Source organism: Gopherus evgoodei, chromosome 2 (genome assembly GCF_007399415.2).
Source record: "Gopherus evgoodei ecotype Sinaloan lineage chromosome 2, rGopEvg1_v1.p, whole genome shotgun sequence".
In the NCBI taxonomy this organism is placed as follows: domain Eukaryota; kingdom Metazoa; phylum Chordata; order Testudines; family Testudinidae; genus Gopherus; species Gopherus evgoodei.
The window spans coordinates 249,070,686-249,095,244 of record NC_044323.1 but is presented as its reverse complement, the minus strand read 5'-3'; the positions used below and the strand labels follow the sequence as shown (position 1 = coordinate 249,095,244).

Below are 24,559 nucleotides of genomic sequence, written 5' to 3'. Positions count from 1 at the left end.
CCTGCCAATACACTGTGCATGTATAGCTGGGGCCTCAAACATGCTGAGCACCCCCAGCTTTCAATGACTTAAACTGATGTGTCAGTGCTCAATACCTCTGAAAATGATGCCCTTAGCAACTAATGACCACCTAATAATCACTTCCCTATAAGGGAAGTGATTATGCACCTCTATTAGGCACTAGTGAGGCCACACCTAGAGTATTATATCCAGTTTTGGTCCCCACACTACAGAAAGGATGTGGACAAATTGGTGTCCAGTGGAGGGCAATTAAAATGTTTAGGGGGCTGAGGCACATCACTTATGAGGAGAGGCTGAGGATGATTTAGTTGGTGGAGGTCCTACTTTGAGCAGGGGATTGGACTAGATGACCTCCTGAGGTCTCTTCCAACCCTAATATTTTATGATTCTATGACATGGCCACTTTGATAGAGCACAGAACCATCTGAAACTGAGTTGTGAATATCACCTGATGTATAGAATAAGATATGTTCAAACCTCAAAAATTCTGCCACTCACGTAAATATTCATTGTCCAACTATACTGAAAGAAGGACAGGAGACATTTGATGTGGTATTAATCATGCCACAACTTTTTTATTAGATGTATGGGACTACCTATCAGTGTAGGTAACCCCATCTTCATTCAATAATTAACTGGAGGGCTTCCACCAGCTCCCCCTGCTTTTCCATCCAGGTCCCCCCCAGCCAATGTATTGCTGGGACATTCTCATCTACCCCCACATTGGAGGGTGAAGGTGGGCTATGAGAAACAGGGGTTGGCTCCCTACTGCACCTATCATAGGATCCCTAACCCCACCCTTTTTCATTCCTTTAATGAACACCTCTTGTTAAGTCCTTTTCCAAGCCATTTATCTGGTCACTGTATACCTTTCCTATTGAGTACCTTCACCAGACAGCTGCCCCACACTTATATAATGAGTTGCAACATACAGCCTACCTTGCCATGCATGAAAGTCCTTCCTGAACCCATTGTGGAGAAGGCAAAAAACCCAACTCCATCTAGGCCAATTAGGTGGTGAGGGAAAAATTCTTTCCCAGCCTCTCCTAAAAAGAGGCAGCTAGCGGACTGCCCACAGCAGGACTTGACCAAGCCTATTATTTTAACAACTAAAGGGGAGGGAAGGTAGATGATGCCTCAGCCTGCTCTGTGCAAAAAGGGGGCTTCATGCAGAGGGCAGCGCTTTTTAAATCCTTCCAAGGGATGAGTCAGCTTTACCACACTGGTCCCTTATCATGTTTTGCAGCAGTTTTCCTCTTCTCCACCCCACCCCCAGCCATAAAGCATCCCGTCTGTTTGGCCAGCCAGCCAAATTCTCCTCCCCTCCCTACTTAAAGGTGTGATGCACTCAGTTTATTTAACACAAACTAAATTGGATTATTATAAAGGGGGGCAACAGACAACTTGCCTAATATTTTCCATGATAAAAGATTCTATGCACTAAATGAGGCAGGTGTCCTATGGAAAAAAATATTGTGTGATCATGTAATTAAAGATTGTCTCAGAATGGTTATGAACAACAAGGCAGAATTAAGGTTTGCACAGGCAAACTAAAATCTGGCACTTTATAACTTCAAGGGTTTGATTTTCAAACCTAAAAAATTTTATTATCTGGTATTTTTTGTACGTAACAGATAGTATACTGGAGCCCTTGTCAAAAATACTCTGATGTTGCAGCTAGCAATACATGATGCCATTGTTATACTAAGGAACTCTCCTGCTTGGGAATGTCTTAAGTTTAAATAGTTTGACAGAAATTGCATCATCTGGAATAACACAACTGTAGTCTTAGATCCACCACTGAACCTTAATTGCTTTATTCTGGGAGATTTGTCTATTCACCATGACATTATAACCAACAAAGTAAAATAAATGAGTTTTGTGTGCTTTGCTGATGGCAAAGAAATGACTATTTATAAAACAGAAATCATCAGTCAGCGATTGGAAATTAGTGACCTATCTTCAATAGAAAAAGATCTTTCAAAATATTGGATAATATTGGTACTCTCAGTAACTTCTGAATTAATTCCAGAAGTGTTTATAAGTGTATATTGCTAGCGCATGTCTGTGTACCATCCTATGTATGGCGCAACCTTGTTTATCCAATGAGCTAAGGGGACAGCCTATTCCTTTGGGTACTCAACATCTGGACAACCAGGGGTTTACTGCTCCACAGACTTTGCAATCTATGCTTCAGGATCCAACAGAGTACTGTCTGGCTTCCTCAAGGCAAAGAGTAAGTCTATGGGTTTAAATGCAGGTGTGTATGTTTTGTTTTATTTTTGTAGGGCAAGGGGTTTTTTGTTGTGCTTGGGGCTTTTTTACACATAGGGAAAATTTGCTGTGCTGAAACCCTTAGGCGTTTATGAGGTTCAGGGCACACACCTTTCTTTAGAGAGTCTTGATGCACTGAAACTTATAAGAGACTAAGATTTTCTGTGAATATACATTATCCAGCCAGCTTTCCTGGGTCCAATAGGCTCAGCAGAGTACAGTAGTCAAAGAGCCCTTGTCTTACTGTGTTCTGCTAGATTTATCTGCTTTGGGAAAGCTGACCAGCAATCTTTCCAGATCTGAAGCTTGCTTGTCTGAGAGCACGCTGTTATTTGAAACAGATAAGGGACATGAAACTGATTCAGATAAATTTAGGTAAATGAGAATTTATATATGTGATGTTTATGTATTTAAGGCTGTGCTGAACTCTCTCTTTCTATGTGTATATCTACATATATAATTATAGTGTTACATAATATTCACTTATATAAAATGCATGGCACTTTATAGACAATTAAAAAGACCACTCCTAGCCCCAAAGAAAAGAGCTTAAAGGTAAGTTGAGCAGAGTGCATCAAAGGATCACAAAGGGGAGGAGCTATTTTATGTACCTGTAGAACTGACAAAATTCCTTCTTGGATCAATATAAACATCCTAATTAGGTTTCTCTATACTGTTAATTATTTCAATAGAGTATCTCTATCATAGCTTACCATTGTTCGGCCTGAAAAACCAAACATAGTAGCTTGACTAGGAGTTGGCATTGCTACACATGATGAATCAAAGTCTTCTCCAAGCATTCTTTTGTAACACCTTGCTTGAGGCCTAGCAGAGCCTTTCAATATGGCATAGAAACCTTGATTTCCAACAACTGAAATTAAAAACAAAACAAGACTTTCATTTCTCAGTCTATTATAGATTGTTTAACACATGTACTGGGCTCCCTTCATTTTAACATGATCTTTGTGTTGTTTGCAATAATAATAAAGTTCCTAGACATTACTTACAAAAACATACAAAGAAAAATACTTCAAACTTAGAAAAATATCTACACTAGGAATATCCATAACCTGTGTGTGGTTTGCAAAAGAACTAATATTCTCTCATTTAAAAAACAAACCAAATAAAAAAAAATCAAACAAAAAGAAGTGAAGTGCATAGAGGGGTCTGTGAGGGAAAAGTCAAGAAACCTACATAGTATTGTACTGTGCCACTGCTATTTCACAGCTATCAAAGAATAACTGGTCCCTCTGTTTTTGCCAGATAGTCACAGCATCCTAGACAGTAGGACATTCTAATAAAGCAATAGGGCTACTTCTTATTTAAGGACTGACATTCTTATTTAAGTCAGGTAGCAGCTCTGCATCATAATGCTGAGAATCATTGCACAGATATATAATTTTAATCTGATTATGTTTAATGCTTGTTTTTATTGAGGTTATAAACTAAGTGTTTCATTGCACTGACAAGCAGTCTCTCTTAATGCAATCTAAGAGCAAAAACTTTGGGGCTCAAATATTTAGAATATTTAACACTTTACACAAAAATATTAAATCAAAAGTATTTTAAATGTAATTTATTATAATTTGTAAATTTAGGAAATGCACCTATCAGACTTTTGTAAGTCCAGGTACAAATGATACTTTAAACAACTAAACAATCTCAATTTAGTCCAAGGTAAGTTAAAGGACTCCAGTTGAGTCAAAGCATAAAGCTATGGTAGACACCCAGTTCTCACATTTGGGGATTCCTATCAGCAGCTGGATGTCTAAATACTTATTTTAAATGCCTGTGTGCCAGTTTGAAGGACTAAATGAAGATGTTCATAGATGTTATGGAGTACACAAAAAGCTGCAATGACTTTAGGGTTTCACAGGCATTTAGGTTGTGCCATTTCACTTCTAGGCTTCTCCATTTCTACTTCTGTACCCCCAAAAGCACGCATAACAATCATTTTGGGACCACTGAAGCAGAAGATGAAGCATTGTTTGCCAGCACCATAGTTTGTGAACGGCTTTATCAGCCAATGCAGAAAAGAGTAGGTTAGGTCCCCATTAATCATAGTTGGTAGAGAAACACCAATAGTGTCCCTGTTGGGTTGAGACAGTAGTGTTCCTTTCCCACCTCCCTCTTCTTGTTCAAGCTGTAATTCTTTAGTTTAATTTTATTGCATCATGAACTTTGCTTACTCTTATCCACAGGTGGAGCAGCTCTCATCTGAGTAGTTTTGTGGGGCAAGAAAGTAAAGAGGGAGCTAAGTCAGCCACAGATGACCCTGCCACTTTCTGCCAGTTCAGAGAACCACAAAGTTGTCCCACCAGAGGAAAAAGCTTTTCTTGCCCTGTAGTCTGTCCTCCTCTTGGAAATGTAAATGAAAAAAAAATTGCCTCTGTATCTAACCTCAGAGAGCTGTTACTCCACATTTTTGCCAGATCAAGCACCAAATTCCAGAAGTTGAAGGATGCAGTAACATAAAGAAACAGAAAGACCCGTCTGGCTGAAAATGGGCACTATGACCCATGAGACGGAGGACTTTTAGTTTTTTCAACAAGAATTTGAAAATCTAAAATGGAACAGAGGGCTAGCAAGATAGCCTGTTCACCCCCAAGGATATCTGAAAGAGACTGGAACAAAGGACAATAACCACAGGGGGTGTGAGTGATTGCTGGATCCAGACTAGAAGGAGACTAGTCTGTAAAAGGAAGCTTATTAGAACTGGTGAGGTATTATCTGTATTCAGTTTTCTTAGACATAGACTTGGGTGTTCTATTTTACTTTACTTGGTAATTCACTTTGTTCTGTCTGCTGCTACTTGGAACCACTTACATCCTACTTTCTGTATTTAATAAAATCACTTTTTACTTATTAACCCAGAGTATGTATTAATACCTGGGGGCGGGGGGCAAACAGCTGTGCACACCTCTCTATCAGTATAATAGAGGGTGAACAATTCATGAGTTTACCCTGTATAAACTTTATACAGGGTAACACAGATTTACTTGGGGTTTGGACCCCATTGGGAGTTGGGCATCTGTGTGTTAAAAACAGGAACACTTCTGTAAGTTGCTTTCAGTTAGGTCTGCAGCTTTTGGGCACATGGTTCAGATCCTGGGTCTGTGTGGGATCACAGTGCTCTTTAAAAATTCCCATAGTCCTTAGCCACTGTCAACACTCTATAGAATAGCTGAGCAGCATGTCCCAGAAGGCACTCACTAAAACACAGATAACCAATTTGCTAAGTTCAGAGAGAAAACATGACCGATGGCAGAAAAGCTGCTGTGTAAACACAAACCACGTTGTGTTACTTGTAACCAATTAAGCTGACTGTGCCTCTTCGGATAGGTCATCATAGTTGTAGCTGTAATGCAGATTAGTCCCACCAGCACTCATTGTCAAGAAATGTGTATTTCAATCAGTTCTAAATACCCTTTATTCAGTTCCATCCATCACACTAATTCAATCCCCATGCATCACAATTTTTCACCCTCTTTGGTGTTGACATTCTTAAAATATTTTTAGATGATTCAGTTCATTTAATCTTTCCTCATAAGTCAATCCCACAAACTCATAATCATTTCTGTTGTTTTTCTCCAAATTCCCTTTCATTTATAAGCCTCTCTGTGACATTAAGATGCCCACATTTCTATGCAGTATTTTAGGTAATGCCTGAAAGGCAACACCCTATCCTGAGACATGAAGTGACTGAATTAACAGTCCAAAATTGTATTACTATATCCTGCTGCAAACTCATGTTCAATTAATTGACCACTACCACCTCATAAGTCTCTTTTGGCATTACTGCTTTTCCAGTGTCTCCGTCCTGTATGAATATCTTTGTTTTGGAGTATTTTTGAGGAGAGGTGGTAATATGCTATTTTCTAGTGCCAAACCTTATTTTGTTATACATTTCTAAATTCTCAAAGACCTTTTCTATTACTTCTTCTCTTGATTAGTGCCTCTAACACCTCTTAATTTTGTATCTGCAAATATAAGGCTAGATTCTGCCACCTTTATGTTGAACTCACTGGGACTACTCACCTGCTTAAAGTCATGTATATGCATGAGTCTATCCAGGATCAGAGCCTAACTCCACAAGTAGTCCCACTGAAACCAAGGTAAACCTTAATCACAAAGTAACAATAGCAAACCCTTTGGTGAAAAAGCCATTGAGAGATCTCTCTTCTTGTATGTGCAAAGCACACACTCAGATTAGAAAAACAATATCTATATTCCTTTAAATACATAGAATTACCAAATGTTAAAATAAAAGGTAATCTTTTAGGGGTCATTATTTTCTTTTGCCCACAAAAGTGGCATATAACTTCACAACTGCTATATTTTTATATGTATGGTTAATGCAGAACAGAAGATGAGATATTACAAAGAAGTATAATAAAATAGTCAATTAAAACACAATAGTTGTGAACCCTTAGAAAGTTAGCAGGCCTTTTGGGCTTTATACAGCACCCACTGATGCCAACGGGAAATGTGTCATTGATTTAATGTATGCAGGACAGGTCCCTTGATATATGTCAAAGTTCTCTGATAGAAATCAAAAAATGTTACACCTTTAGTACTTCCAAAAAGATACCAGGAAAGCAAATTAGTGTAGAATCCCTTGTTATAGAATTTGTTAGACTGTGTAAGAAAAAAGCATGGTTTTCCTGAACTGTTCTCTGAAAGATAATCTTCTGAGATTAAAAACATGTCTGGCATGTATTAATTGTATCGAGTCTGTTTTACTTAGTATAAAATCATTTTAGTGTTTATTTTTGGGTCATAGCACTGAATTAGATTGAAAATGTTGCTTAGCCATGTTCAAAGAACTGGAAAAGATTGCACAATTGATGCAAAGCAGCTTTGTCTTTAAGGCAGTATGTGACAGGCTGAGTCATTAAGATTAGCTTTTATCTCATACACAGCTTGGTGATAAGCAATTTTAGCCACCATTTTACACCACATTGTGATTTTGAATTAACTGTTGCAAAATCAATAGAGCACCCAATCTAAAGTAACATGAATGTCCCAGTGACCAAGATATGTACAGTAATTCACAGTGAAGTCCTTGATTCTTTCAAATGTATATAGTGAATCAAGATGCCAATTTTCATGACTATCATTTGAGTCACTAGCTTTGACTTTAAATTTGTCCTATTCATTATCTCTACTTCATTATGCAAATGTAGTTCCTGCCTGCTCACATTCTAGTTCAATCTGCCTGTTAATTACACAGCAATGCTGTAATGTAAGCTGCTTGGTTCTGAGTTCCGTGCTTTGATTTCCATATTCACTTTAGATATATTGTTTCAAACATTTAAAGGATGATTGGAATGATGATTGGAATGCAATGATTAAGAATAAATGGATCCGTTGGATCAAACTGAGGCCTACTCTTAGACCTGTACTGATATAATCCTATTGCTAACCTCTGATATACCAGACAGTTTTACAGGAGGATATGAGTTTTAACTGTTCTCGCTCTCTTTTATTTATTTTTTTTTTTTTGGTACAGTGTGTAGTCTGAGGAACGCATGTGCCAAAAGAGTTAACCTAGCCAAAGACAGTATGCTTTATATATATATATATATCGCTACTTTATTTTAGGACTGCTAAACAAACGTATTTATTAGCCAATTACTTCTAATTTTCACACCTCTACTCACTCCCAAAAGGGACCTCTCAATTTTTTTTTTAAATTAAACTTTCTCCTCCCACTCTTGTTTTGTGGAATGAGTACAAACCAAGAGATCATACTTTATTTTATGTATTATCAGACTAATGCCACAATAAGGCTATACAACATTAAGCATCATTGCTCTGACGATAGATAACTCAGAGTGATTTGCTTTCATAATGTATTTTACAGCAAGACTGTCCCCTCACTAGAATATATCATAAGAGCAACGGCACTTTGTATTATCCATCACCACAGCAATGGCGCTTGGTTATATCCATCATAAAAGCAATGTCACTTAAAGTTATACATCAAAGCAATGGTATTCTGATGATGTACAATACAAAACAGCATGCCTTGATGACATGGCTATAACACAAGGTTGGTCTAATTTGGAAGAAGCTATTAGAAGTTTTCGAAAAGAAAAACTTCATGAACTTTTAAAAGTCTAATCTGCAAGGCTTTTATATTAGTATCTCCCATTATATAAATTACAATATGTCTTTCTGAATTTCTACTTCTCAAGGATTGGAGAGAATCATTAGTAGGAATGACATTTCTCACTACAATATAGTTATAGGAGTACAAACAGCTCCCTAATATAGGGCAGGATTAGAAAGGGGTCAGGTTGGGCATCCAAAAATTGAGGCACCTAATATCACTAATCTCTGTTTAAAATTTTGGCTAGTATTTCTGATTTGTAGTTACTGAGTACTGTTCAGAATCTGCAGGTCCTGCTAGAAGCAGATTTCTTGCAGAAGGATACAACAAACACCCTTGTAGGTTTCTAGTATGACTAGAACTTTTAAACGTGCCTAAAATTCACTCTAAAAATGAAAAAAAATAAAACCTACCTTTTCCCAGAATTTTTTAATGTGGAAATTTATTTTCCTCTCAAACCATAACTAATCTACCCTTGACAGCACCTTCACAGTCTTTTTGAACGACAAGAATGTGTCTCATCCCAGAAGCATATCCCTAGCAGATTGTGATATATGCAAAGATACAGAATATATGTTTCAGCACCTGGAAGAGCAATCTATTTGTATTTTATAACCAGATAAGAAAATCATCATGACAGATCCATTGCTACCTGTGCTTCCTTTTGCCCAGTATTCCTTGATGGTACACATGCTGAGTTCCTTCAGTTCTTCATCAGAAAGCTGAGCCCTGATGTCAGGAATGAGCTTCATCATCTCATACACTGTGTTATGTTCTTTGACAGATCTTAGAATGGGGCTGCAAAATAATTTATTAATATACATCAGGATGTAATGCATTTGGGAGATTCGATCTATATAATTTGCTATCTAGTCAAAATCATTTATTGTTTTGTTTGCAGATACGTTTGAATATTAGACATCACTTCTGCTACAGAGGTCCACTGTGCCTTAGCTAGCATTGATTTAACTATAGTGAACACAATACTGTTTTCCAGTTCATCACACTTTTCTTTACCTTAGGCATAACCAATTCCATTTCAACTACTACTTAACTGAGATGCTCTACACTGTAAATTTATGACCTTGGGCCATAAGAATATTATGTCACCATATAACATTTTGAGATCTTGTCAGAAACATATGTGCAGTAATTATTCATTTTACAAACATAACATTAATTAACTTCCTGTATAAATTCAGGAGGCTACATAAGAATTACAGCTTATTTACTTAGTGCAGTAATGAAAGTATCTGAAAGTCACAGGGTATTAAAAGTAGTTCCATCACAGAAGTATAAATCATGTATCATTACTACAGTACTGATTTAGCAGTAATCCCATTCATTATTGGCTCTGCTGGGTTTAGCTTTTGTAATGCTCTCAGTTAAAGAAATTTTACTCACTGATACTCAGCACTGTGAAACTGAACATTTCTTCCCATCTTGCTGTGTGCCAAACTTCTCCCCTATAGATAGTTCCTCTTACAATAAATGAACCAAATAAAAGTAATGTTTAGTTAAATATTCAGACTGAGAAAGTTAAATAATGTACACTATGTAAAGTGGAACACTATTGTGCCTATTTAATTATGTTCAAAAGGAAGATCAGCCTTTTGGTGGGGGAAAAGAGTGCGCTGCAGAAAAAGGAATCAAGGGCTTGATTCAAAGCATACTGAAATGACTCAGTTTTTCCACTGAATTTTAAGAGCTTTGGATCAGGCTTCAAAAGTGAACAGTTAAATCTCTACTGTGAGAAAGCACACTTTACAGAGGAAGGGGGATATTTAATCTCACAGGTATTAAATTTCATGCTTCCAGATATTGAACCAATTTATGGACTTGTTCAATATTTCATTACTAATCTTAAATCTAGGAAACAGAAATTAAAATAGAGTGGTTTTATGCTCACCAATTAATATCCCCTTGCTCATTAATAAACACTTCCCCTCCTATCTGTACTCTAGTTTACTCTGTTGCTCCCAACTGCTCGTTATACTTTTTCTCTTTTTAAAAAGATAGTTTTTGTATTGTGACCTAAAGGTAAATAGAAGCAAGTGAAAGGTTTATGTTCAGTGATGCTCAGATCAAAGCGTTAGTTAATTTAAAATATGGAAGAGAATTCTTCAAATCCCTTTTAACTTGTTGCAAATATTATCTATACTTTCTCATACCTGTAGCTATAAAATATAGCTCAGCCAAAACAGATTATAAAGTCAATCCAACTTTGCGCTCGTATTTGCAGCTCACTTCCTCCCTGGTGCTTGCTCCTTGCAGTGGCTTCTCCCCTGTCCCACATGGGATGGGTCCTACATTCTTTTTTGTGATGCCTGGTGTCTCCACCCATTGTCCCTGGGACACAAGTGGTCCTGTCCCTTGGGAAAATGAATAATGCTACCCCTGCTGGCAAGGAGCATAAAACCCAGTTCACAAGAAACAAAGAAATGATGCACTCAGAAACAACAATATACCAAAGGGGAGCTTTATCGAAAGCAAGAAAATAGACACTGGGGAAAGAAAGGGTTAGGGTTAATAAATAAATATTGAACATTAACCACTCAGCAAATCTGCCACCTCTGAACACTCAGTGTTTATCCCAACCCCAGCTCCCTCTCTGGCACTTTCCCAGGCAGATGGTATGTTGAGGATGAGTCCAGAGACGAGTGCTTCATTGTTGTGAATGGTGGCCAGCTTAAAGAAAAGTGTCTTCTTACGGTGTCTTTGCCTCTTCGTGGGACAGATACTTCTCTTGGCTCCTGGTCTGGAGTTCTGGCGTGCTCTTGGTAGCCAGTGCCAGGTCAGACTTCTGATACTCTCGACACTGGTCTCTGCAGGGCTGGAACTGTCTGATCCTTGTGCTCAGTCCCACAGCAGTTCAAAGACTCCGTTTGGGGGAGGGGGAGTTAATCAGAGAGTTCTTGAGCTGTTCTGCTTCTCTCTCATCTCCAACACTCAAAAAATCCTGAATCTAAACCTAGTTCCTTTGTTTGTGAGTCAGGCTGTCCCCTCCCACTGAGGGGGCGAGCAGCCCTGGCTCATCATTGGCCCATAAAACTGCTTGTCCCTGTCAACCTATGCAGAAGTCTCTCTATTGGCCTAATCCGAAGTTTCTAGTCCATTCTGTTCCCGCCCCTGACTCTAGGTACACTGGGAAGCGGTGTTAGAGGGATCTGCTAGCCATTACAGTTGCAGTCCCTTGGTTAGGCCCCTCTAGAGCAGTGGTGAGCAACCTGCAGCCCATCAGGGTAATCTGATTGTGGGCCACAAGACATTTTGTGGACATTGACCGTCTGCAGGCACCGCCCTGTGCAGCTCCCAGTGGCTGCAGTTCTCTGTCACTGGCCAACAGGAGCTGTGGGAAGCGGCGACCAGCATGTCCCTGCAGTCGCTGCTTCCCATAACCCTTCTTGAAATATGCAGCAATGAATGGAGATTGGGTAATTGTACACAAAAGGAGCCCACTATCAGTGGATAAGGAACAGTATGCTACTCAAACTTTGTAACTCAATGCTAAAAATATAATTCTATCCTCTGCACAGAATGAGTTTGACACACCTACCCCTAATGCATGTTGTCCCAGGGGTATCCACAGTGCCTGCTAGGCATCTGGAGAATTAAAAGTAGCATTGTGATGTCACAAGTGGGAGCCAAGGGATTTGTTCAGTTGAAAATCATATCAGATGCCATAGAACATGTTCAGAAATATTATTTCAATTGCTTATAATATTATCCATGGAGTTTTTAAAATTTAGTATGTTTTAAAGTTTAGCCATTTTTAGTAATATGTAAAATTATCCATATAGAAAAAAGATGGTCAGAATTGTTTTGAAGTGAGACTTATATTTTTTTCCTTCTTGTCACTTTAAAGTGGCTTAAGGGATTTTGTTCAAGCATTCCAAACTAATTCTTCCTTAAGTAGATACCAAGCGTGGAAAATTGCAGCCTGAAAGGTAAATTTTTCACAAAGCCTAGAGTAGGGAAAGTCAATGGGGTTTTAACAGAAATTGTTTTGCAACCTCAGCTTCTCTACAGCAGCTGCAAAAAGCATGATCATTGTAATAAGCTGATCTGTAAGAAAGAGAAAGCAAAGAATTACAAAGACGTCTTTTCAATAATTTATAGTTCTTAAAAGGTGAAAATGTATTGTTTATATGTGAGAGGGTGACCTGTCCACTTGAAGGGGTGTTGTACTAATTTATATGGCATAAATGGGTCAAAGGTGCTAACATAACCCAGTCACTGTCCAACATTAAACAGTGTTAAACAAGGTCTGGGGTTTGGTATACAGAGATCTGAGTCTGCTTAAAACCATGGCAACCACACCATTAAAATCCTTTTAACCTTTTATTAAAGATAAAGACAAGGAAAACAGTTACAGCATTTGAAATGCAAAGTATTTAATAGGGCTTTGATTTTAACAGCATCAGGTGTTCCCTTCCCCTTTAGCTGAAGAGAGTTTTTAGAAGGAAAACCACCCTTGTCTGACATCTCTTAAGTATCAAAGATGGTAATAACTGCCCTTTTGGGGAAATGAGAGAAACGTTAAGTGAGATGGGCTGGAGCTGTTGTTAAAAGTCTGATCTCATTTCATCCAAGGTGGTGTTTGAGATTCACATTGAGTCAGTAGTAGTGACCATGTCATCTGGGTCCTTCTCTCTGACTGCTCTAGTCAGGATCTCTCTCAGGATCAGGATGACAAAGGCTCTGGGGGTGGCAGCCATGATGGTGAAGCCTGCTCCAGTAGCCAGTTTTTTCCTCAGAGTCTCTTTCTTAAAAAGGACTCCAAAAGGGCGCAACAGTCCATCCTGTATTTTGTCCACCAATTAAGCCTAGTTTTTGACACACCGATTTTGATTCGCTGATTTCTTGTCCCACACTTTCCCTGTTTACCCAAGCACGATCTTAACACAGTCCTTGAGTTATATCAGTAGGCCTTGTGTTTGGACTAATTCACTCTGTCTGCCTTGAGTACCTTTTCCATCAGTAGTTGCTATTATAGGTTATTGTGACATCTTATGAACTTTCACATACTTTTTTATATTGAGATCACAATTAGAGTAGATGTGTAGGCCTAATTATCACAAGAGAGGTAATGGGGCCTGGGACAGCTATCCCCTGTTGTGGAAGAGGTGATCAAAACAGTAGCAGACTAGCTGGGGAATGGGGCTGCCCAGGTGTTAATCAGGTAGCTACCTTCTGAACATGATAAAACCCAATTGTGGGTGACTTGGAGAAGAAAGAGGGCAAACAGCCCGGAGAGGAGAACTGCAGGGGAGCATTGAATCAGAAGAGAGGCTCCTTGGGATAGGAACTAGAACCAGAGGGGGGGACTGGTGATCTGGGGAAGCCTGCCTGAATCACAGCACAGCACAGCACAGCTCCATGAAAGAGGGCTGTTGAATCCCTTAGCAAAGGGATCAAGAAGTTGTGAGTCAAGGGACCAAAGCAGGAGCAAACCAGTGGGATAGACTCTCCAGAGAGGCCAGGAGCTGCAGTGGGACTGGCAGAGCTTCTGGCTCAGAGAAACTGGGAACTCAAAGCTTTGAGGGGTGAATTGAAAGTCCCAAGAGGGAATAGTTTGGTCCTGGAGGGCCAAAGGAGACTGTATTTTAGAAAAAATTAATAAATTTGGTCCCAGGAAGGAGAGTGTTATTTTAAGCACTTGGTGCTGTGAATAAAGTTACTGGGAGAACCTGGAGGGAACCAAGGGCAGGTTGCTTGCAGAACCACACTATACCATGAGGGAGCATACTATGGGACGGCACCCTGCCACACTACTGAGAATACAGCACTACTTTTGATCTAGTATCAAGCTTGGATTTGGTGCAGCTGAGGAAAGTAGGAGGAAACATGATTTTAAGCAACCTTTCTGCTCCCCACCCCAGGATCAGCAAAGTCCATTTTGGCCTTGGCATAATTTAGAGAAGACTAAGGCCTGCTGTAAATTTTGCTCGCTGGTGTGGAACCAGAGGATCCCCTATGCTATGATGGTTCTTGTGCTACCCAAGGACTCTTCTGTCAGGGGAAATACACAGTTACATCTTTAAGACGCTGTGTCTTTAGTTAGCTGCTGTACACAGCTAAATTCAAGCAGCCTTAATCAGGGATGAAAATCTGGCCCACTATGCTGAAAGTGCTCTAGCATGCTTAAATAGGTGGCATAGTTCCAGCCTTGTTCACTTGCATTTGCTCTCTCATTTAGATGCAAATCAGTTTTGTGCACCAAAGCATCACCTGCCAGTATTGTAGGTACTGATACATGTCATGCACAGCTTGCATGAACAGCTCAGGTGCATCTTTTAAAAAATGTAGTCTACTGCACATTTCCATCATTTATGCAGCTGGACTACTGTATGCCGGTTCAGCCATTAAGCACTGAATGAGTTAATAACAGGATACGGAAAAGGAAAGACATGCATAATTGTAGTTTTGGACTACACACAGCTGGGACACAGACTGCCTCAGTAATAACTGGAATAAAAAACAAGCTTACCTTGGCTTTGGTTCGGCAACAGATTTGACTGTATGTAACAATAATATGATTACTAGCAAGCTCACAATGCCATTATAAGTAACCTAACAAAATAATCTTGGGGAGATTGCATTAAATATTTGGAGACACGTGGGTAACAAAATGGCAATTTAACCGAACTATTCTTTTGATCAGTACAGTAGTTGCTCGCCTAGGGCCTAATTCTTAAATTAAGCTTACTGTAACTTGATGTGTTTTGTGAGGAATTCTGCATTTATTTCCAGATATTGTTATAACAGGAAAAGCCAAGAGTAGCCCATAATCAGCCTTCAGCTATTGTTCAGTGTTCCATATCTATGGAATATGCTTATCCATACATAGATCCTGTCCTGGCTAGCAATCAGGCAACTATTCATGTTAACAAAGCACACTGTTCTTGCAAATATGGCAATACTATAATGCAAGAGAGTGGATGACTCAGAGGGCCTAGTAATCAGCCGCCTTGCACTTTTAACTGAGTGGTCCAAATACCACCTATACTGGTAGTGAGTGACCTAAAACAGTCATCATATGACAACTGTTTAGTGTCTGGCCTACATGAAACAAACTGGGGCCTTAGCCCTGTCCCTAATGGATGGGTAACTTAAGAGTTAACATTATAATGGATAAAGCAAAACTTGCAGAATTGGTGGTCATTCACACATTTTTAAAGCTCGTACAAGGCTATTGAGGAAACTGGATAATGACAGGTTGAGTAGTACTGTAAACTCCTGTCATGGTTCAGATTAGAGATATGAAATAAGAAAACAATGGAAGTAAATAAGGGCTAGATTCTGATACTCTTACACTGAGAAGTTCTTTGCTTCATGAGAAGCACCACTGATTTCTTAATAATAGGGACTCTCAGGATGGGAAAAGAGTACGGGGGTGATCCAGGGATCAATATTGTCAATATTGTCAAATGTATTTAATAACAATTTGGAAGATGGAGTGAATAAGCAAGGTAGGAAAATTCACTATTCATACAAAAGTCCAACCAAAATCCCAAAATAAAAGGTTCTTCTGCCTCATGTGGGCTTTTCTTCAGCAGTTCCCAGCCCCCTCCTACGTCACTTTTCAGGGTCTCTGGCTCTGACTCTCAGGCTCTTTCCCTGGAGTTTCCTAGCAATCTAAATCCTTCTGGGCTATGTCATAAACAGATAGTTAAGGGTTAATGTCTCTTTTACCTGTAAAGGTTAACAAACAGGGAACCAAACACCTGACCAGGGGACCAATCAGGAGACAAGATCCTTTCAAATCTCGGTGGAGGAAAGCCTTTGTTTGTGTTTTTGGGGTTTGGCTTTGTTCTCTCTGGGTCCTGGAAGGAACTAGACGTGCAACCAGGTTTCTTGCCAATCTCCCTGCTACAGTCTCTTATATATTCAGAATAGTGAGCATTTTAGTAAGAAAGGCGGTTATAGTCTTTTGATTGTTTTCTGTATTTGCAAATGTGTATTTGGCTGGAAGTATTTTAAATTGTATTTCTGCTGGAGGAGGCTTTTTCTCCAGTTTCTAGAAGCTGACAGACCCTGTAATATTCCATCTTGAATTTACAGTGATTTTCTTTATTCTTCTTTTCTTTTATTAAAAGTTTTGCTTTTAAGAACTGTCTGACTTTTTTCCCCTTGTTGATGCTCAAGGGAATTGAGTCTGTACTTAACAGGGAGGGAGAAGGGTGGAATCCCTTTGTTTTAGATTCACAGAGCTTGAATCTGTATATCTCTCCAGGAGCCTAGGAAGGGAACACCTGGAGGGGAGGAGAAGGGGAGGGAAATGGTTTATTCCTCTGTGTTGTAAGACTCAAGGAATTTGGGTCTTGGGGTCCCCAGGGAAGGTTTTTGGGGGACCAGAGTGTATCAGGCACTGGAATTCCTGATTGGTGGCAGCTTATCAGATCTAAGCAGGTAATTAAGCTTAAAGGAATTCATGCTAGTACCCCAACTTTTGGACTCTAAGGTTCAGATTGGGGAAAGATATTATGACAGGCTAACTTTTAGTTTCTGGCTCTGGAAAAGAATCCTGACTCTGGCTCCTTTCCTGGAATCCTTCCAGACCTTCCTTCACAGCCTTCCACAGAAGCCTAACTTGCTCCTTATGGCTCCCCCCTCAAACAGTTTTCTCTGCCCCTTTACAGAAATCACCCAGTTAATCAGGACCATCTTCAGGGGGTTGAGTAGCTAATCTAGCTCAGGTGTGGGTGGTTAAGCCCATAAAGGGCCAGATAGCTTGTGACACTTCATCTTTCAGTGACTCTGCTACTTCCCTTTTTTCTCTTCAAGCTCATAATTCAAAAATTCACCCAAAACATTTTAAAACACAAATAAAAAAATAAATTCACGCTACTAACATGCTGTTTGCTGACCATCCCTTTGTTCACTCTGCTGATATGTTATATCCCTTCCTCCAATCCATTGCCTGTTTTGTTGTTTAAATTGTAAGGTCTTCAGGACTAGGACCATCTCTTATTCCCTGTGTGTACAGTGCCTAACATATCTGGGTCACAATCTCAGACTGGGGCCCTGAGGCACCATCATAATATAAGTAATAAATAATCATTCTCCCCCATCTTTGCTTCTCCCAGGCCATCCTCACTGAAGCCATGTCACAGCAAAGCTTCTTCCACCTGGGGAGTGCTATGTCTCATCACCGCTGCTCCTGCTGTCAGCATGCAGCTGTACTAGGCAGTCCCTTCCGCCAGAGACTAAGGGTTCGTCTACACTTACCGGGGAATCAATGTGTGGTGACTGATGCATTGGCAGCTAATTTAGCAGATCTAGTGAAGACCCACTAAATTGACCACAGATTGCTCTTCTGTCGACTCCTGTACTCCACTGGTTTGAGAAGCGTAAGGGGAGTCGATGGTCACATAGTGTGGGTCCCACAATAAGTAGATCTAAGCTATGTCAACTTGAGTTACACTATTCACGTAACTCAAATTGTGTAGCTCAGATTGACTTTTCCCTGGAGTGTAAACAAGGCCTAAGGGTATTTCTACACAGAGGTTGGCCTGCCTGAGCTAGCTGAAATCCAGCTAGCATGGGTAACAACAGCAGTGAAGACAGGGCAGCACAGACCTTGGGGACATACGTGGCTCACTAGCCTGTGCTGCACGATCTTCACTGCAATTGTTACCTGCACTGGCAGGATTCAAACTAGCTCGAGTTGACTTACCCATGCACTTCTTTTGCTGTGTAGACATACTCTTAATATGCTCCCACCACAATGCATCCAACTGCCGCCATCACAGGGAACGAGGAATCCATCTCAAGATCCAAAATGCTGGTCTCAGTACAATATCATTTGTATTATAAAAATGCCTAGAAGCACAAACTGTGATGGGCATCCCATTGTGCTAGGCACTGTCTCTGTGTGTGCACGTGTGTATTATATACATATTATATATATGAAGAGACAGTTCCTGATCTGAAGGCGAGAGAGACATAGTAGTAGTATCCCCATTTTATAAATGAGGAACAGAGGCAAAGAGTGATTAAATCACTTATCATTTGCCCATGGTCACATAGCCTTTGCTGCAGAGGTGAGATATATTTTGTTTTATTTTGTATAAAAAAGAAACATGATTAAGGATCAAAACTGACTTTACAAACATGGTTGTGCTGACATGAGACCTTCACAGTAAAATCAAGTGCAGGACATTGTCAGTGCCTCACAGCTGTGTTCGCAAAAAGCAAAGTAAAAGAATACTTTCAAGGTGGTAACAACTGATCAAGCCCCAATCTCAATGTGCATTTACTCATGTGTTGTCTTTAGAGGGTTTGGTGGGTTTTTTTGTTAATTGATGCTTTGCATGTGTTTAAGCAGGTAATTTTCTTTAGTCCTCAAATAATATAAAATGATCAAAGTTAAAGGCTTAAGGGAGGTATACAACAGGTGGCAAGAGCTGTTTACCACAGATAAACTGAGTACTTCAAAAATTATACATACTGACAGCTTTATTAAATATATTAAAACCTGCTTTCCGCCCTCTCATTCTCTCACAAATTCTCCTCCCTTCCCCTTCTCCCCAATTCATTTATTCCATCTGTTTGCTCATACTAAGTTTGGCAATAAAACAAAGTCATGCCAGTCAGCTCCCTGCGAAGAAAGTCAAAGCTTTTATATAATGCAACAGTTACATTCATGTTCCTGTTGAGATGATTCCTTGTTTTTAGTAATATTTGTGGCAGGTCATTAATGGATAGCACACACCACCTATCGGTGTCAGATGTTATGTCATCATCTCTAGACAGCATCTTCTTCTGAATAATAAGTCTTCATGTTTACCTTCAAGAATGTCAATCATTCTATATTTAGACTTGCTTGTCAATTAGCAGCAACTCTGACAGCTGCAGTGAAAGGAAAACACTTTAAAGGCTTGATGACAGTTATTACAGATAAGATGTGTCTCTTTTTGGGGGTGGAGGGGAAGGGAGTGTCTCTAAAACTAGAAAGCAAAGAGGTCTTTTCCCATGGCTAATTTTTATTATTATTTACATAATCATCTAACAATCAGATTAGGGAGCTACCTTCTAACTTTTCTGGTGGGCCAACCGGTATAACCACTGCTCACCAACCAGACTTCTCTGGGGTTGTATGTCCTTGGAATCATAGAATTATAGAATATTAGGGTTGGAAGAGACCTCCAGGAGGTCATCTAGTCCAACCCCCTGCTCAAAGCAGGACCAACACCAACTAAATCATCCCAGCCAGAGCTTTGTCAAGCCAGGCCTGAAGAATCTCTAAGGATGAAGATTCCACCACCTCCCTAGGTAAGCCATTCCAGTGCTTCAGCACCTCCTAGTGAAATAGTGTTTCCTAATATCCAACCTAGACCTCTCCCACTGCAACTTGAGACCATTGCTTCTTGTTCTGTCATCTGTCACCGAGAACAGCCAAGCTCCATCCTCTTTGAAGCCCCCTTCAGATAACTGAAGACTGCTATGAATCTCCCCTCACTCTTCTCTTCTGCAGACTAAGTAACCCAGTTCCCTCAGCCGCTCCTTGAAAGTCATGTGCCCCAGCCCCCATGTTGCCCTTTGCTGGACTCTCTCCAATTTGTCCACATCTCTTCTGTAGTGGGGGGACCAAAACTGGATGCAATAATCACTTCTCTCAATCTGCTGGCAATGCTCCTACTAATACAGCCCGATATGCCATTAGCCTTCTTGGCATCAAGGGCACACTGTTGACTAATATCCAGCTTCTCGTCCACTGTAATCCCCAGGTTATTTTCTGCAGAACTGCTGCTTAGACAGTCTGTCCCCAGCCTATAGCTGTGCATGGGATTCTTCCTTTCTTAGTGCAGGACTCTGCACTTGTCCTTGCTGAACCTCATCAGATTTCTTTTGGCCCAAACCTCCAATTTCTCTAGGTCACTCTGGACCCTGTCCCTACCCTCTATCATATCTACCTCTCCCCCCAGCTTAGTGTCATCTGCAAACTTGCTGAGGGTGCAATTAATCCCATCATTCAGATCATTAATAAAGACGCTGAACAAAACCAGCCCCAAGCCTTCCCATAGTCTACTCCAATTCTGCAGCAGCACCAGGATGACTGAGTTTTCGTTTCTCTATACTGCCACTCTACTAGCCCTTCTAGCATGTAAAAGGTTGAGATCTGCTTAGCAGGAAGTTTCTTTTCAGTTTGTACATGGATAGATTGGTTTCACCTGTGTTTCTCAGGCTTTTATTTAATGCCTGGATGGGGCTCAGATTCGTGGAATCACAGAAGTTAGAGACACGTCTGGAAATAATCTCAATCAAGCTGTGAAAGATTCAGGTTTCACAACTCATATATAATAATCAATATATGTGTTTCATATCTTTACCACTTTTGCGACACGTTATGCTAGCAGCACTCAAATTCTCGTTCTTCTCCCTCCAGTGAGCTGGGTTCTGTTTTACTGCCTCCTTTACCTTCTGCTGTGGCATGAGAATATTTTGTCTCACCAGTCCTGGTGGTTTCATTGGTATTGTTACTACTGTTATTTTGAACCTCTGACCTCTCACTCCCTGGGGCCAACTATTGTACTGCTATTCAATGTGGCAAGTATCAAAATATGACTGTCTACAGCCCCTTTGTGATCTTGCATGTGATGTCTGCCACTGCTTCAACCTCTTTGCAAGCAGTGTTATTTTGGTATGTGGTTTCTTTGCTTTCTGTATGTAGTTCCCAGACTCTCCCTGTAATCTCACCACTACTGTAGTCCTGTGTTCTCTCAGTTTTCCTTTCAATCTTTACTAATTTAAAAAAAATTAAACAACAGTTCTGCAAATTTCCCAATATCTATTGCATGTTAAAATAATCATAATAGTGCTGCTGCTCTGACCATTTGCCCCCCGTTTTTACAAGATGTCACTAGAAATGGACAGGTTGTCAAACATATTAACATAGATAAGGATTACTGGTTAAATTGAAATGACCACTAACTAATGTAGGGCTGGAAACAGGACTCTCTGTCAGAGATTTAAACAAGTAAAGAATACAAATTAGAGAGAGACCTAAATTAAATCCCCCAGATATTAACACCTCTAAACGTTGAGCATGAACATATCTGGATCTAAATTTTGCAGCTTGGAACCCCACTCTTCTTCAGCTCTGTGTAAACTCAAAAGCTTGTCTCACTCACCAACAGAAATTGGTCCAATAAAAGATATTACCTCACCCACCTTGTCTCTCTTGTATCCTGGGACCAATATGGCTATAGCAACACTGCATACAGGAATTATTTGTACAGTTCCTGGCTACCAGATACACGTTTTGTCATTCCAAAATGATAAGTCCTATCCTAAATGATAACACCAAAGAGCTGTACAATTATAAGGCACACGTAAAATATGCACATCCACTTCCACAGCATGTCACTGCAGGCCACAAGCTAAACTGGTACTTACAGTATACAAACTGAAGGATTGGGCACCAGCAAGGATTACAGCTGGCACTAACAGAGCCTACTTTGAAAGTCAATACTAGCCTCTTAGATTCCAATTTGAATAAACAACCACTGGAGTGAGACAAATAAAATGATATGCTCCAGTTCTGCTCTCAGACTGGTGGTTTGGCACTGCATAGGCTGCAAAAGGAAAGGGTCACTACTAACCAGAGGATAAAATAAAGAGCCATGTGCCTTCTCCAGATTGTGGTAATAAAGTCTGTCTGTGGGTCAGTCCTGCCAGCTGACACATGGCAGGCTGCACTGATGTAGCTCAGAAAGTTAACTTCTCAGAACTCTCACCTATTCCTCTCCTATTCTCTGCACAGAACAGCTGATTTTTCCATTATATGTGCCTATACTCTCTGCACCTAAAAGGATTAAATCTACCACTAACATTACATAGCTTTTTGTATGCCCACCCCAAATCCAATAAGATCATAACACAGAACCATATACCCTTTAATCACACATCATGGAGTTTCATGTACTAGATTTACACAATCTCTAGGATTTATACTTTATACTATAACAAAGGATTTCTGTAATCCCCATTCTCATGTGACATCAGGGAGTTCAGAACAACCCACTGAACACTGAGGGGGTAATAGCACTAGAATGCTAATTTCTGAAGGATCAGAATCAATAAAAATTACATGATTTCTCTCCAGAATGGGTTTGAGGTGAAAATATACTTCAGATCTTACCCCAAAATCATGCTGGTAGCCAATCCTTTAGTAACTAAACACTAAAGGTTTATTAACATAAAAAAGGGAAGCGAGTTATTAAGAGGTTAAAATGAATCATATACATTACAATTTATTTCACAGCTGTAGATCAGGACAACAGCAGTGATGTTAAAACTTCCAATTTGTAAGTCTCTCTGGTTCATCCCATATATTGGATTCTCAGTCCATTTTTCAAAGCTCTTCTTTGTTAGAAAAGATAATCCAGAGATGTGGAGCAGGAAAGAGGCAAGGGGATGAATGATGTCACATTCACCAATTTATAGCCTCAAGTCCATGTCCCAGAAGTAGATAATGTACCAGCAGAATGCTAAGTGTTTGGTGACCTCATTATTGATATAGTGTGGAAAACGTACAGCACTGTGTGGATGACTAGAAATTGGCTGGACAAAGAAAGTGGAAATAATAGTGCAGTAACTATTATATCATTTCCCTGATCTTGCATGCAAGTAAATTGCTGCTGTACATAATTCAAGCTCATGAATGACAGAAGTGAATGACAGAAGCAAAACTACCACCACAACAAGCTGGTTTCAGAGAGGGAAGAGGCACATGTGATCAAATTGTGAATATCGTTCAAAAATGTTGGGAGTATAATTACCCACTGATTATGTTTTCATTGTCTACTCCAAAGCATTTGATACAATTCAACATGGCCATCTTTGGAGGATACTGGCAGACATGGGAATTCCAAAGCATCTCACTGAACCCATCACAAGTCTCTACTGTCAACAACAGATCACAGTGCAAACAGCAGCGAGCAACAGGGAGTTGTTTTCCACTGGGCATGGTATGAGACAAGGGTGGATTCTGTCTCCAAGTTTTTTTCAACATGTACTCAGAATTTATTATGAGATAAGACCTGGAAGGTTTTGATAAGTGGAAGGAGCTGGGATTTCATTTGTGGACACCTTTTAACTGATCTCAGCTGATATGATCTTTGCTGTAACCATCCATTCAATGAAACAGTTAGTGAGGAATATGAGCTATCCCTGAATGTGGCAAAAATAAAATGCAACAGGATGGAACTGAACATCACAATCAATGTCAAGCTTTAGAGGCAGTAGACAAATTTAATTATCTGGGATCATAAATATCCAACAAAGGAGGCTGCTCCAAAGAAATTGGAAGATGACTAGGGATCGTCGTTCAGCCCTGTCCTCCCTTAAAGTGTGGACAAACTGTGGTATCTTGAAATGTATGACATTTCAGCTGGTGACAAGATTAATTTTTGTCATAGTGACTTATGGATGTGAATCTTGGGAAACTAATGCTGCTGCCAGGAGGAAAATTGAAGTTTTTGAGATGTGGTGCTGGTGAAGACTCTTACATATCTCCTGGACTGAAAAGATGATGTTAGAAATATTATTGGAGAGAAGTAGACTCTGTTGTCGGAAATCAGCAGGCACAAACTTAGGTACTTTGGTCACATCAGATATAGAGATAGAAATAACCTTGAGGAAGTTATCATGGGAGGAATGCTGGCAGGTCATCATGGTAGGGGACAACCAATGAGAAGATACACAGATGATGTGTGGTGGATCAATAGGAAGTCAGCTGCTGAGTATGCAAAATTAGTGATGGGTTGAGAATACATCCAAAAATTCTGCTATGATGTCACCATTATTCAGACATGAACAAAGGCACTTTACCTTACAAAGGACCAGAAGCACCTGGAGCCAGTAAAGAGTATCTAAATCCTGTTGTACCAGAATGAGGCAGAATCTGACTCTTTGCCCCAGTGTGTCAGACAGCTGGTGAGAGGATTTTACTGAGGGAATAGAGGGGAAGGAAATGGAAACACAAGACCATCTTCCAAACAAACAATGTCCTTGGCTCACAAGATTGCCTCCAAAAGATCAGAGATCACTTGGTGGGGATAGAGTATAATCTGTTGTCTGACAGCATTTTCTGACTCCAGGATGATCCCAGGCCACTGCTGCTGCCATTCCTCCCTCCACTCC

The 24,559-nt window shown here is 40.0% G+C and overlaps 1 protein-coding gene across 1 annotated transcript in view; it reads right to left on the bottom strand.

Moving 5' to 3' along the window:
- CNBD1 (cyclic nucleotide binding domain containing 1) overlaps nt 1-24,559 on the bottom strand; it is a 309,025-nt gene that overhangs the window by 126,611 nt on the left and 157,855 nt on the right. The window contains exons 5-6 of the mRNA XM_030549461.1: nt 9,063-9,208; nt 3,009-3,166 (exon numbers count right to left, since the gene is read on the bottom strand). Of these exons, the coding sequence (XP_030405321.1) occupies nt 3,009-3,166; nt 9,063-9,208 (304 nt within the window). The remainder of the gene's footprint in view (nt 1-3,008; nt 3,167-9,062; nt 9,209-24,559) is intronic.